Genomic DNA, 16,251 nt, shown 5'->3' with positions numbered 1-16,251 from the left:
ACGGAATCCTCCCGCATTCAGAGAAAATATTATGCGTTTCGTATTGAGCTGAAAAGGAACACAGTTTGTCCCGTACTTCAGCTAGAATGAAAAAAAGACACAAAGCTGGAGTTATTCTGTCTTTGCTGCACAGCTGCCTCTTCTTCTCTCATTCTCTCCTCCTCCCTCTCCTGTTGCTACTTCAATCATGAAACTGATCAATGATCAGCTGATCGGCTTTTCTCTCTTGTTTGTTTATCGCCCACTTTGCGCCAAGAGGAAACCGCCGGATGTCGGACTAAACAACAGCAGCACGTTGTTGTTGTTAGAATTTATTTAATATTAATTTCTAGTATCAGCTGATGTTTGCTGGAGCCACAGCCGTAAAAGCTGCTGGTCATGATGTCGGTTTGGTTATCTGGTGAGAGGGAAACATGAAGATGAGACCAGGAGATGTCCTTACTGAATCATCAGAGCTGAACAGGTGATGGAGAAACAGGTTTACCTTTTAGGTGACATGAATGAGTTGAAGGGAAGTTATGAACTGTTTCTGAGAGACAAGTAACACCAGGATCCTTTTCTAAGTAGCTGACAGCTGGTAACTGTGCAGGGGCGGGTCTAGCAAAGTTTTGCCAGGGGGGCCAGGTAGGGCATTAACAGGGAAAGGGGGCACAAAGAAATACTTTCTTATTCTCATTTAAAATGTCTGGCTGTTATTAAATAATTATCTGAAGCTTACAACCAAAGTTTTTATCTGACATAAAATGTATAGAAATCATACATATACCAACAAGACAGTGTACATCACTGTCACAACAGCGTCTGTTTTCATTCAAAGGCTTAATGGCTTTAATACCTGGTGGGCCGGTCTCCAGTCAAAATGCCCGGGCTGTTTTTTTTGTCCCAGTCCATTCCTGGGCACGACATGCAGTGAATTAATCTGAGAAGGTGCATTAAAAAATAAATGGCCGGGCCAGCGATGTACATTGCATATCAGCTCGCATAGACACATTAGTTGTGCCTCTTCTTAATGACGGTATCTTAGCTAACAACCCCAACTACCAGATTCAACTTGTAATTGGCTAAAAATAACTTAGCCTACTGGTGAGAGGGACGTTGTTAGCTTTCCACATTCCGACACTTCAAAAGCTTCAGGATCTGTCCGCTCAGCACAGCATCAGCACCACGGAAATACACGAGACAGAATTCACAATGCATTTTTGAGACTTTCAGGTGTATGGACCAATGTGTTATTTTCTGATCAAACCAGAAATCTTTAATGAGCAGCTAGATTTGTCTTAATGCCAGTTAATGCGACATCGAAGCAGCTGGAATCCACAGCTGTGCGTGTTCATGGAGCTGCATTTTCACATGCTGGACATCACTACCTGACAAGCTTAACTGTCTTCAGAACATTGCAGAGGCCTTATTGACAGTATTTGGCTCTACATGTCTGTGTGAGCAGATTTTCTCTCACATGAAGAGTGTCCTCAGGTAGCCGTCTGAATGCTGGACACTCGGAGACCTGTTGGTCTCTGTATTAACAAATATGCCATATTGGCCCAGTTTTTTTTACTTATCATTGTTGTGAGGAGACCATAAATAGCATTTGTATTTTCTGTTGTACAGTTCATTTGCTGTTATGGATAAAGAGTGTCTTTTTTTTGTTTCAAAATAGCTGATAACTATTCGCTGATAGCTGCCAACATCTGCGAACAAATATAATTCTATAAAGTGGTTCTATATAGTGTGTAACTGTTAATATAGAGCGTTATTAAATTTATTGCTAATGCACTCATATGGCACACTGGCTTCTGAGGAAAATTTAAATGGCACTCATCATCAGAAAGGTTGCCTACCCCTGCCTTAGTCTATGTTTGACGTTTTATATCTAATCTTTGCTCTCAAACATTTAAACAGCAGCGAGTCTGCAGCTGAGGGAATACAAACTCAAATTGTCAGCATAGGTTTGATTGTTTCTTGCGTGTATTAATTTGGTGATTTATTAAATGTATAACTGTTATTCTAATCTGCTGCTGATGAAAATGCAGATAACACAGATCACAACACCTGTTCAACCAATCACATTCATTCCACTTTGATCTGAGACAAACTGAGCGTTCATCTCTGTTACAGTGTTGTGTTAGACTGCTATATTTTTGTGTTCTTTATGCTGTAGATTTTCATGTCTCTGGAATAGTTGGCAGTAATAAGGATGATTTTCTGTAAAATCATATTGATATGACCCGTGAATTACTCGTAGATGACCATTAGAGTGGTCAGCTGGGAAACTCTGTGTTAACTTAGAGAGCTGAAGATATCGTGGATATGCTGACCTCGCTCCGTGGTGTACAGGGCCGTTTACCCTCATGATTAATATTCACAATAAAAATATTAGTCGAACATCATAAAGTCTGTATGTGTGTCATAGTGTCGAACAACCTTTGTACAGTTAAAGTCAGCAGTTACTACATGACGGAAACACCAACGTTATTTCTTTTATGCATTTATACACAGGCCACGCCTATTACTGAACAAAAACCCAAAGATCAGCTGTTAATCGAATTTATTTGCTCTCTCCTCCTTAAACATATTTTTAATGTTAGTTATAATTCAGAATTGGCGACTGAAACATGTATGACACATAAGAACATCAGGAAATAAAAACCCGATAAATATAACCTCAGTAAATGAAGTCAGTGTACACTGGGGGTTATTACAGCTGTGTACCGGGGCCTGCGCTTTGTCGGTGGTAATAACAGCTCGATTGCTTGCGAAGCGAGCGGGTCTATCCCACGCTTTGCCGTGAGACTGGGCTGGGCAGACATCTCCGAAATCATCGAAGCACTTTTGCAAAGAGGCTCTACCTTGACAAACTGACCAGATATCTGAAGATTAAACCACTACATTCTTGGCTAAAAAATATTAAAATGGTATTTGGTGGCACACAAACAGGGTTTTTAAAATTTCAGTTCTGTTAGTTTCCACATGCTGGTTGTTGGCGTGCAGTAACACCTTCTAAAAACAACGGCCACCAGGCCAAAGCAATTGTTTTGACTCGATCAGCGTTAACCCCGCCCACTGGGTTTGATGGGTGAGGTTGACAGATAAAATTATTTCATGGTGAGACCTGAAGGAGTCAACTGTGCCAAAATGATTAATTAAATTTGTCAAAAATATTTATTTAATTATTTCCTATTTTAATTAATTATTGCCACATTTAATTAATTATTTAATGGTGTATTTAATTAATTCATTATGGCAGTCCTGGCGTTCCATACTGTAAAGCAGCTGCTGCTGTCAATTGCTTTTCTATAAATAAATGAAATTTAAACATTTTACTGAATGTAGTAACCTAATTGTGATTACTGACAAACATCGAGGTGTAATTATTTTTATACATTTGTTGTTTTGCAGTTTGTGCTCTATGAATTTGGCATCGCTTATAATGCCATAGATGGGAATCATAACGACATCTGTGAGAGGCATTCTGCAGTCACACAAGAAACAAGCAACTCACATTGAGTAACTCAACAGAATAAGTTACAAACTACATTTTGGGGGATGTATTCTGTAATCTGTAGTGGAATACGTTTTAAAAGTAACCTTCCCAACACTTCCAGTTCAAGAATTCCAGAGTAATAGGAGACATGAAATGGATGGTCGCTATGTTAACAGTCGTCCCTGGAAGACATGAATACCTGACTTTGTGTGAGGTGAAAGGGACTAGAAAGAGAGAGCATATTTCTCCTGTTTTGGCTTCCCTTCATTGGCTTCCTGTTAAATCCAGAATTGAATTCAAAATCCTGCTCCTCACATACAAGGTCTTAAATAATCAGGCCCCATCGTATCTTGACGTTATAGTACCATATCACCCCATTAGAGCACTTCGCTCTTGCACTGCAGGCTTTACTTGTTGTTCCTAGAGTATTTAAAAGTAGAATGGGAGGCAGAGCCTTCATTTTTAAGGCCCCTCTTCTGTGGAACCAACTTCCTGTTTGGATTCGGGAGACAGACACTATCTCTACTTTTAAGACTAGGCTTAAAAGATTCCTTTTATATTCCTTTTATATATTTTGTAATATATCTATATCATAGCTAACACACTTCTGGATGGATGCAAACTGCATTTCGTTGCCTTGTACTCGTGACATGTGCAATGACAATAAAGTTGAATTCTATTCTATTTTTGCTAAAGCATATAGTTGGGGCTGGACCAGGTGACACTGAATCCTCCCTTAGTTATGCTGCAATAGGTGTAGACTGCTGGGGGATTCCCATGATGCATTGAGTATTTCTTTTTTAGTCACCTTTCTCACTAAACATGTGTTTATAGACCTCTCTGCTGAATCACACTTGTTATTATTCTCTGTCTCTCTTCCACAGCATGTCTTTATCCTGTCTTCCTTCTCTCACCCCAACTGCTCGCAGCAGATGGCCCCGCCCCTCCCTGAGCCTGGTTCTGCTGGAGGTTTCTTCCTGTTAAAAGGGAGTTTTTCCTTCCCACTGTTGCCAAAGTGCTTGCCCATAGGGGGTCATATGATTGTTGGGTTTTTTCGCTGTATGTGTTATTGTAGGGTCTACCTTACGATATAAAGTGCCTTCAGACGACTGTTGTTGTGATTTTGCGCTATATAAATAAAATTGAATTGAATTGAAAGTGTATGGCTCTGTCCTGGATTAGATGTAAAGCTTATGTCACTAACAAAAACAAATGAACAAACAAACTGGTTCTGCTGGCTACATCGAGTGATGACCTCCAGCTCGCTCTGGAAAGGTTCACAGCTGAGTGTGAAGTGGTGGGAATGAGAATCAGTACCTCCAAATCTGAGGCCATGGTCCTCAGCCGGAAAAGGGTGAATTGCCCACTCCGGGTCAGGGACGAGTTTTTGCCCCAAGTGGAGGAGTTCAAGGTTCAAGGTTCTTTATTTGTCACATGCATAGTTATACAAGTATAACACACAGTGAAATGTAGCCTGACACGCTCCTCGACATGTGCAAAAATTGGGGGGGGGAGGGTGTAGAGGAAGAACATTATTTATTTATTTATATATATATATATATATATATATATATATATATATATATATATATATATATATATATATATATATATATATATATATATTGGGTGAATGTGCAGTAGTAGCAGCAAGCAGGTGAATTCTGTACATTAATATGAATAGACATCTGACTATTTTACAGGATAGACAATATAAACATATTTAAAATTAAAGGAATTGAAATGTACATTGTGCCTTGGTTTAGAGTGTCTGGAAGAGAGTCCTGTCTCAGTCAATTATAGATGATGTGAGAGGGCGGGTGTGTGTGTTTAGGGCACGGATGGCTTGGGGATAGAAGCTCCTCTTGAGTCTCTCTGTCCTTGCCCGGAAGATGCGGCACCTTCTACCAGATTGCAGAAGTTGGAACAGTTTGTTGCCTGGATGGGACGGGTCCTTCAGTATCTGCGCTGCTCTAGTCCGGCATCTCCTGGTGTAGGTGTCCTGAAGCGGGGGGAGAGCAATCCTGCAGCAGCGTTCTGCTGTACGGATCACTCTCTGGAGAGCTTTATGGTCCTTCACACAGCTGTTCCTGAACCACGATGTCATGTTCTGTGTGAGGATGCTCTCCACAGCGCCTGTATAGAAAATCCTGAGGATCTTTGGAGAGACCCTGAACTTCCTCAGTTGTCGTAGGTGATACAGGCACTACCTAGCCTTTTTGGTCTGGACCTGAATGTGGGCAGCCCATGTCAGGTCTGAGGAGATGTGGACACCAAGATACTTGAAGGACTGCACCCTCTCCACTGGAGCTCCATTGATGATAATGGGCTTGTAGTCTCTGTGCTGACCCCTTCTGAAGTCCACCACCAGCTCCTTGGTCTTGCTGACGTTCAGCTGGAGGTGGTTGTCCTGGCACCACGATGCCAGATTCTTCACTTCATCCATGTAGGCCGCCTCATCGTTGTTGGAGATGGCACCCAACACCACTGTGTCGTCAGCAAACTTCGCAATGGTGTTGGAGCCATGGGTGGCCACACAGTCTGAAGTGTAGAGGGAGTAGAGCAGTGGCGAGAGGACACATCCCTGAGGTGCTCCTGTGTTGATGGTGATGCTGTTGGAGAAGCACCTGCCCACCCTCACCACCTGAGTTCTGCCAGTGAGGAAGTCCAGCACCCATGCACACAGACGGCTGTTAAGTCCCAGATCCCTCAGCTTTGTGAACAGTCTGCAGGGCACTATTGTGTTAAAAGCTGAACTGTAATCAACAAACAGCATTCGCACATAGTTACCCTGTTTCTTGTCCACATGGCTGAGAGTGGTGTGTAGGACGTGGGCAATGGCATCCTCTGTGGATCTGTTGGATCTGTAGGCGAACTGCAGCGGATCTGTGGTGTCTGGGATGGAGGAGGAGATGATGTTCTTCAGCAGCCTCTCAAACACCTTCATTACTACCGAGGTCAGTGCAACTGGCCGGTAATCGTTCAGGGATGAGGGTTTGCTGTTCTTGGGCACAGGGATGATGGTGGATCTTTTGAAGCATGTGGGGACCACAGACTTCGCCAGGGACTCGTTGAAGATGTAAGTGAACACACCTGCTAGCTGGTCAGCACAGCAGCGCAGCAGACGGCCGGTGATGCCGTCTGGCCCCGCCAGTTTACGTATCTCGGGGTCTTGTTCACGAGTGACGGGAGATGAGAGTGGGAGATTGATAGACGGATAGCGGACACTGTACCAGTCCATTGTAGTGAAGAGAGAGCTGAGTGTAAAAGCAAAGCACTCAATTTACCGATCGATCTACGTCCCTACCCTCACCTATGGTCATGAGCTGTGGGTAGTGACCAAAAGAATGAGATCACAGATACAAGCAGTGGAAATGGGCTTCCTCCGAAGGGTGGCTGGCCTCTCCCTTAGAGATAGGGCAAGGCTCAGAGTAGAGCTGCTGCTCCTTCACATCTAAAGGAGCCAGCTGAGGTGGTTCGGGCATCTGACAAGGATGCCTCCTGGGCACCTCCTAGGTGAGGTGTTCTGGGCATGTCCCACCGGGACGAGGACCCGAGGCAGACCCAGGAACAGCTGGAGAGATTATATCTCTCGGGTGGCCTGGGAGTGCCTTGGTGTCTCCCCGGATAAGCTGGAGGAGGTGGCTGGGGAGAAGGAAGTCTGGGCTTCTCTGCTTGGGCGGCTGGCGCCGGAAAAGCAGAAGAAGGTGGATGGATGGAAACAAAAACGCATGTTAACATCTCAAAAACAATAACAAACAATAACAATCATCAGAATAGATGGTAAGGTTTTAGTGTGATTGTTTATATAAAAAACAACCAGTGTAACTATGAACTGATTGTTATATAGCTCCTTTCTACTCTTCCAGAGTACTCAAAGCACTTTATACAACATACTGCATTCACACCATTCACAGAAACACTTTCTTCTAGGATTTAAGTGCATTCTATCTAACATTCATTCACACGCATTCATACTCTGATGGATGCATCGGAAAGCAACTTGGGATTAGTATCTTGCCCAAGGATATTTGGCATGCACACTGGGGGAACCACGAACCTTCCGCTCAGTAGATGACCAGCTCTTTCTCATGAGCTACAGCTACCCCTATGCAAGCTGTGAAAGTTTGTCTTGGGCTTTTAAAGATATAAAAAAGGTATCCCTAATTTTATAAGTACCCGCAAAACACTCATCAGTTAGTTGGACAGATTTCTGTTCTTGTATGAACATAGTTGGTTGGCAGTTGAATGTAAATGGGACTTTCTGAAAGCCAAAGTTAGACTATGAACAGGAAAATACTGTGCATTATTATAGTAGAGCAAAATGACTCAGCTATTATTATGGAATCTGCAGATGAGCTATATTGTCTAGTCAAAATATATGATGCGTGACAGTGAAGATGGTGCCATCCTGTGGTGACAATGTGCTGCTGTGTTTGGTGTTTAGATCCTCTGTCTTTTTACACTTATGGGATTTATAGACAAAAAATTGGATTAAAAAGGCAATTTGAAAATGGGTCTGACAATAAGATTATAAACAATGATACAGCTAGTGCAATTTGTTGACTTTATCAACATTGATTTAAATAATATACATTACACTGTTTATTTTTTTAGGTTTCACTAAAAATAAACAAACATCTAGGACACTAAAGAATTTAATGACTTTGGGTCAATTATTGGGAAGCCCAGAACCTGAAAGATCACAAATTTTGCAATGTCTCTGATCACAGTATTTTACTACGGAGTCTAGAATAAGCCACTTGTCATTCATGTAATTTATATAGAGAAAAAATGCAATATATAGACAAAAAAAAAAAAAGAAGAGTTAAATTTAACACATTGGATTAGCTGCTAATTATATGATATTCTGGACTGCATCTTGTACTTTTTTATCTTTGTTGCATTGAATTGTTAAAAGTGCCTTCTATATTGGCCTACATATCACACTGCGAGAAAAAGCTTTATTGAAGAAATGGGGGTCATTGTTTCCTGTTGCAGTAATTTTTTTTTTTTTTGTAATTTAGCATATAATAAACAATTTAAGTCTATCCATAAACTCCATTTTCGTAACCACTTATCAGTTTTAGGGTCTTGGGGAAGCTGGAGGCTATCTAAGCTGTCACAGAACAAGAGTGCAGGTCCACATTGAATCAAAGGAAAACCCTTCACACTCACTCAAGACAATTTATAATTACCAATTAACCTACTTTTTCTCGTTTATTTCAAATTGCTATGTTTATGTCATAATAATCAAACTGAATAGCTAATGAGTAACTGCCTTCAGCTATTGTGTTACCACAAAGTCTGGCAGATATAAGCAAACTGGTGTGCAAGGAATATGAATATGGAGAAAAAATATTTCAGGTGGCAAGCTGCTCATGATGCAAGAACTACTTTGTTTGGTTTGTTATTCAATATGCAGTATTTTATCTGAGCCTCTACAATGGCAGTGGCATTTGATAACTGAAATTGTTTCTGCTCACAGCAGGATCTAAAGAGCCCCATTAAAGTACCCAAACCAAAAGCTGTGTCTAAATGTTACTGCTAACTAATTTTACTGCTATATCTTGGTATTTACTTGGACATTGGCTCCCACTGTATGAATATATTTGTGTACTGAGTAAATGTAATTCAAAACCTTTAAAAGTAAAAAGCCAATTTGAACATCTGTGAGTGAGAAGTGCGAACCCCCCCCCCCCCCAATCCTAACCCTAACCCTACATTGTGCTTCTCTGTTTGATGTCTGAACTTTTGTTGATCGGTGGGAAAATAGATGCAGCTAGGCAATATGCACTAGCTGGTGAAAAGCATGTGCTTTTTGCAGTGATTATCTCCAGCATTGCTTGTGATTGGCACTTCTGTTGTTGCTAAACATCCTCTCAGCATGCACTAAACTACCTTGACACAAGATAAGTCAATCAGAGCTTGTAAGATAATAAAATAACCTTTTGGCTATCTGACCTTCCTTATTTTAATCTTTTATAGCAGAAATAAAATATACAACCTGCCTTTATGCATTTAAAAAATGAAAGCAAAAGACTTTATTGTATGTTGAACTGTTTTACCTCACGTGGAAGCACTTGTCCTGTTGGCAGAGAAAGACACCAGCACTAGAGAAAGATAAGATATATTTTCCTCTACCTTCTTTTTACCAGTAAGGAAGTTTGTTTTGGACTCTACACTGTAATATACTAACAAACTTAAAAGACCAAACAAACAAAAAACAACCTACAGACAAACAGAGTAGATGTGATTAACATTAGTGAACATAAAAGAGACATTTCCAACTACCAAAAAAAAAAAAGAAATATGATATTACTAATATAACAACATAAATATTTTGTTATCTAATAGCATATTTAGATAACGTGGATGTTGGTGAATTTATTTGTTTTGATCCAATTTTTGATCAATCGACCAAAGTCACATTGAAATCCATTAGTGGCATGAGCTCTTTCAAATACTTTGTTCAGTTCAAGATATGTAGTCACTACCTATATACAGTAGAAAAATATGTACTGGACATGAGATTTGTTTATGCCCTCAGCAGCCTATTAATGTCACGGTTTGGTGGACATTGAGAGGTGTGGACCCAGGCATGGACAATTATGCAGGAGAAAGTGTTTCAAACTGAGATTGAGCCTTTATTGTTGCTGAAACAATTAACACAAAACCACTAACAAAAATCTAAACTGGGGACAGCTAAACATGAAAATAGAAACATAAAACTAAACAACCTGAAATATGAAAACGTAGCTGGAGAGACACTGGGGAAGATGAACAGGATGACCAGGCATGATACACAGAACGATACACAAATGCTCCGACGAAAAACAGAGATAACCACACACTAACTATACACACAAGATAATGAGGAAATGGCACACAGGAGGGAGATACAGCTGAACCTAATTAGATAAGACAACAGGGAAGCAAAACAGAATACATCACCTGAGACACGGACCTTCAAAGTAAAACAGGAAATACAACTGGCTCAAGGACATGGACTTGAAACTACACAGGGGACATGGAGTACGGGGACCAAAACCTAAGAACTAGAAATACAAAACAGAAACCATTACAATAGCAGTCAAACCCCAGATAAAAACAAAGATCAATAATAATACATAAACCAAAACACTGGGTCACCGACCCAGGACCTCGACAATTAATTCAGACAGTGGTATTATTTCTCTAGTTTTTATTCAGGCTACACCAAACCACCTTTGTATTTAGACCATACTCTGGACTCATGAGGACAAATACATTTATTGTACTCCAATAATTTCCAAAATCTTTTGTCTACACAGCTCCAGGTCAATGGGGGCTGAAGATAGTACATGTCTGTCCTTATTTAGGGTGTTTAGGACTAATTTGTGTAGCAAGCAGATTTTTACATGGCCCAACACATCATATTAAAATAAAATACAACAGGGTATTTTGTTGTATTGCACTTTTTTTTTCCATACTGCATTTTTTGTTTCTTTTCTTATGTTTTGGTTGTACTCAGTTATCTTTATGGCTGCTTCTCTTCACGTTTTATAGCTGATGTGACCATAAAATAATAAAAGTACATTTCCCAGCAATCCCTGATCTCACCCACGCTTGATACATGAAATGAGTCTTATCTAAATACAAGGGAAAAGATAAAGAATTCTGAGGTATGTCAACAAATAAACAGCATGTGTTGTGACAGGATGCACACATAAACAACGACTTCTCATCTCCTTCTTTTACGAGTTTACGAGAAATGACTTTTTTATTGAATGGTGTAATAAGTTCCAAACACACGGTTTAGGGGGTTATTTGTTGCTTTTGTATGCATAGTGGCAGCATGTATGCTATATAAAAATATGTATTATATAAATGAGCAAAAATGTATTTTATAACTGGAGTCAAATATTTCAAAATAAAATATCTAAAAATGTAATAACATTGGCATCCAGCAGCAAGTCTGAACTGAAATGCTTTGTTATTGTTTTTTAAGCATTACAAGTGTACTGAGTTATTTTTGTAACCTCGGCAGTCACATCTTGCAGCCATACCACAAATTAGATTCTTGTTTCACACAGAGAGACTATCCATAGATATCATATACCATGTATAGACCTGCACACCTTGTGTATGGAGACACCAGTTTTCTCTAAATTATTGTAGGGACTTTACCTTACAATATTACGTGCCTTGAGGTGATTGTTACTGTGATTTGGTACTATATAAATAAAACTGAATTTCATTGAATTAAACTAAAATTAACTAAATTGACTTGAATACATGTGACCTTGTATTTTGGGTGTAAGGAAATCTATAGTTTTTACTCTCTATTAGTCTATTAGTCTTATTTATTTACACCCATAGAACAAATGTGTTAAATACAACACATCTTAACACATGTGCTGCATCAGCTCAGGGACAACGCATTTTGTGTGCATTTTTTACAAAATGTGTGTAATTTTTGTCTTTCTTGTTGACATTGTGTCAAAATTCACACATAATGAGTTAAATGTGTCCAACGCTTTTTTCTGTAATGTTTTAACACAACCTTTTTAAGAGTTTACTGGTAAATACAGTAGCTTGTTAGAATTCCAAGACAAGATTTTACTCTGGCATATCCTGTCACTGTTGTGGCACGTGTCCCAGTCAAAGAGTCTGACTGTGTAAATCACATGTGAGCTGATAACAGCACTTTATGACCAAACTGTAACACACAAAGTTTGTAGATTTGGACAGAGTCCGTGTTTATTCAGTGGAATTCATTTAGAGTAAAAACCTTGCAAACTAGGGCATGTTATTACAGTTAATGAAAACCCTCATATTCCACAGAGGAATGGGGAGAATGGAGTTGAACAGGAAAAGTGAGTGGGGAGCGGAAAACTCGAGATAAACTCAACTTATATTTTTCAATGACGTGTTATGTTTTTCCTTTTGCTTTGGTGTTTGAATCAATAAATCTTAATGACGGCCATATTTAAGAATTGAGTTTTACAAAAACATCAGAGGCTGCCAGTACCTAACCTTATCTATCTGTGTAAGAGGTTGAGTAATAAACGTCACGTGTCATGGTAGGATATGAATATAAGTAATGCTCCTTAACAGTGGCTCCTCATCTCATTCTGATTACTTTGCAAGGTATGTGGTTTTCATTGAATATTGTATAATACAGAGTTAAAGATGTTAGTCAATGTTTTTGTGTCAGCACTTGATTAAAGAGTTATTTTGTTTAGATTTCCTTTAGGTTTCTGACTTATGGAACAAATTTATTTTAAGTTTGGGATGGGAATTCAACATTTCCTCAATGTAATTATGTTACTAATTCTCTTGTCAGCGTGAACAATGAAAAACAGTTCAGGTCTGCTTTTGCTGCTTTTCCTGGGGATGTGCTCAGCACGCACCTATCGTAAGTATGATCTGGATACATAAAACTATTTGTGTTGTAAAACCTTTTAATGGAAAATTAGTTAAGCATAAAAGATGGCATATTGACAAGGGCCAACACACTTATCATCAGTTAAAGGTAAAGTAATTAAAGCAGTATAACGGAAACGTAAATAATAATAATAATAATAAATTGGATTTTATATAGCGCTTTTCAAGGCACCCAAAGCGCTTTACAATGCCATTATTCATTCACTCTCGCATTTACACACACTGGTGGAGGCAAGCTACAGTTGTAGCTACAGCTGCCCTGTGGCAGACTGACAGAAGCGAGGCTGCCATATCGCGCCATCGGCCCCTCTGTGTTACCAATATTTCAATAGCTAAAATAATTATATATTACAGTTATATTGGTCTATAATTCCCAGATGAAAAGCTTGCTAACATTAATCTCAAAAGTGGCAAAATGTCATTGTATTCTAAAATTGTTCAAGCTGTTCAAGAAAGAAAGTCCTTTATTTGGCATGTGAAATAAGAAATCTGGGTTTATAATGCAAATTTAATTATATAAAAGCATTTCTCATTATGAATCTTAAATCATATTTCTACTGTCTTATCTGCAGCAAACGTGGCTTTACGTGGAAAAGCTACCCAGTCAAATGAACTGAATCTTGAGCTCGCAGATGCCAGCAATGCCATTGATGGAAATCGTGAGTCTCACTATTGGGCTGGATCATGCATCCACACTGATCAGCAGACCAACCCCTGGTGGAGAGTGGACCTGCTGGATTCCTACATTGTCACCTCTGTGATCATAACCAACAGAGGAGACTGCTGTCCAGAAAGGCTTAATGGTGCAGAGATTCATATCGGCAACTCGTTACAAGATAATGGTGCTGGAAATCCAGTGTAAGTAAATGTATTACTCAAAACTCTAAATTAAAATGCTGCCAGACACATAAACAATTCATTGACCTTATTTGAAGACATAAACTTAACTAAAAGCACTGTTGCCTCACATTAAGAAGTCTGTTGAGCAGGTGCCCTTCAACATGATTGTTAACTGGTGGTTCTAAATGTGACATAGAAATAAATGGTTGTTGTGGTGCTGTTAGCTTGTCATTAAAGTGATACTTTAGGCTTCACCTAAATCCATGACTATAACTGGATAAGTACTTAGGAAAACTGATCAGTGAATGGATGTTAATTTGTTTGTAAGTACAAATATTTAAAATAAATTAAAAATGAATTCACTTCTTATCTTTGTTTTAGGGTTGCAGTAATTTCTCACATCCCAGCAGGCAGGTCTTTAACAATTACTTTTACCAGACTTGTGGAGGGACGTTATGTAACTGTGGTATTACCAGGGGCAAACAGGATCCTCCAACTTTGTGAAGTGGAAGTCTATGGTTATCGAGCCCCAACTGGTGAGTATCATACTGACACTTCAATTTCTATGTGCAATTACAGGTCAGAATTTGAATCATAATTGCTGAGACCATTACATCCATTTAATATAGAGGAATCTATTTTTGCTCAGTGAATTTGTACAATAAGACTCGCTGAAAAACAGTTTCACAATAGAGATTTGTTAGAGATTTCAAATTTGTTATAGATACTATCTGTTACTAATATACAAGCAATACAACCTCCACTGCTCATCACTACAACTGGTTAAAGTTTTGCATTGGTGAGCCACTGAAACAACAAACATCAGGCACACCTTGTTAAAATGTAACAATGTGAAAATAGTTAGGATTCAAAACATATTCAGACTGGAGTTCCTTTATTCTGCAAAAGCAATAATCACGCATCATTACTGATCTTTGCAACTGTGTCATTGTACAGGAGAGAACCTAGCAATCCAAGGAAAAGCCACACAGTCTTCACTATATTTACCAGGCATGGCCTATAATGCCATAGATGGCAATCGTGCCAACCTATGGAACCAAGCTTCATGCACTTGTACAAACAAGGAGTTAAATCCCTGGTGGCGACTGGACCTGGGCAAAACCCATAAAGTGTTTTCTGTTAATGTAACCAACCGCGGAGATGGTTTCCCTGAACGACTCAATGGAGCTGAAATTCGAATCGGAGATTCTCTTGACAACAATGGCAACAACAATCCCAGGTAGTTTACAGTTAATAAATAAATTCTGATGTTTCTGACTCAAGCATGTCTGCTTCAGTATTTGTTCGGTAAAGCACATTTATACTAAGTTTCAAACTCTGCAAATATTACTTTGCGTTAACTTACATCGATAAAGTATTTGGTAATGTAGTATCTTCAATTATCAGTGTTTTTTATTTTTATTTTTTATTATTCAACAACAAAACATTTTCTCTTCTGAAAGGTGTACTGTGATCTCAAGCATCCCTCTGGGCTTCACTGAAACCTTTAAGTGTAATGGGATGGACGGTCGCTATGTCAACATTATCATCCCAGGAAGAAGCGAGCATCTGTCCCTATGTGAGGTGGAGGTGTATGGCTCCAGGCTGGATTAGATGTGAGGATGTTGAAACTGTTTAGCTGAGGCTGACTTGTGCAGATTGATGTTTAAAATTTTAAATTTAGCAGACTTTCATTATTCTAAAGACTAGTAATATAGTTTGGGCAACATTTATTCTGCATGAATACATTTTTGACCACTGTGAAGCAGAAGAATTTTAAAACAAGCTGAAAAACATTATTTAACAAAATTATTTGGAGTCATTTATTTTGCGACCCCTGATAATGGAGTCGATAAAAGCAATGATGCTGGACAGTACTTTTTTTATACAATCACAACAATAAGCAAATCAAAATAACAACCAAGTGAGACTGAAGTTCAGTTATTTTCTTGCTTTAAAACTGGGGTCAACAGAAGACAAGCTGTGTTAAAACTGCAATAGATTCTTAACCACTTAAGCCCCACGCCCCCGGTACCGTATATTGTATATTTTATTTAACTTATAATGGCTGTAATATTTTAAATACAAGGTTTGTAAAACTTCTCTAAACTTTTTCATTTTTAGTACTCTATTTTTTTGTTGCTTTTGATTGTTTGTTGCTTTGCTTTTTACAGCTGTTGCTGAGTTGTTGATTTTGACTAAACTGAAACTGTACATTACTAATCCTGAACTTTTTTTTAAACAACTGAATATAAATATTAGCTTATGAAAATGAATTAAATATAATCTCTCATTCCGTGGCTGTTTTTATTTTTATTGTATATTATTGAGTATTAAAGCTTTTAGAGATTGTGCTGTGGTACCACTCTCTTCTTCAGCTTTTGGCTGCTCCCTCAGCCTCCCCTCTCTTTGTCTCTAAATGGCTCGACCCGAGCTGTACACGTATTTAATTTTGAACATATAGGAACGCATTTCTAAATTTGATAATAATGAATTACAGT

General features: G+C 38.9%; 1 protein-coding gene across 1 annotated transcript; it reads left to right on the top strand.

The window, feature by feature from the left end:
• Positions 1 to 12,183: 12,183 nt before the first annotated feature.
• On the top strand, positions 12,184 to 15,669 carry LOC309717879 (uncharacterized protein). The gene is made up of 5 exons (XM_082552768.1): positions 12,184 to 12,881; positions 13,483 to 13,768; positions 14,132 to 14,286; positions 14,708 to 14,990; positions 15,214 to 15,669. The coding sequence occupies exons 1-5, from the start codon at positions 12,818 to 12,820 to the stop codon at positions 15,362 to 15,364; spliced, it is 939 nt and encodes a 312-aa protein (XP_082408894.1). The 5' UTR covers positions 12,184 to 12,817; the 3' UTR covers positions 15,365 to 15,669.
• Positions 15,670 to 16,251: the final 582 nt, after the last annotated feature.

The sequence above is a fragment of the Aulonocara stuartgranti genome, assembly GCF_965226115.1.
Source record: "Aulonocara stuartgranti genome assembly, chromosome: 11".
NCBI classification, from domain to species: domain Eukaryota; kingdom Metazoa; phylum Chordata; class Actinopteri; order Cichliformes; family Cichlidae; genus Aulonocara; species Aulonocara stuartgranti.
The sequence above is the reverse complement of the archived record's forward strand: the minus strand, read 5'-3'. Positions and strand labels throughout refer to the sequence as shown.

Excerpts from the sequence above, each read along its gene's own strand:
- LOC309717879 (XM_082552768.1), top strand. The coding sequence starts at position 12,818 with ATGAAAAACAGTTCAGGTCTGCTTTTGCTGCTTTTCCTGGGGATGTGC. Across the intron at positions 13,769-14,131 it reads AATGGTGCTGGAAATCCAGT|GGTTGCAGTAATTTCTCACA; the intron begins GTAAGTAAATGT and ends TCTTTGTTTTAG. Across the intron at positions 14,991-15,213 it reads AATGGCAACAACAATCCCAG|GTGTACTGTGATCTCAAGCA; the intron begins GTAGTTTACAGT and ends CTCTTCTGAAAG.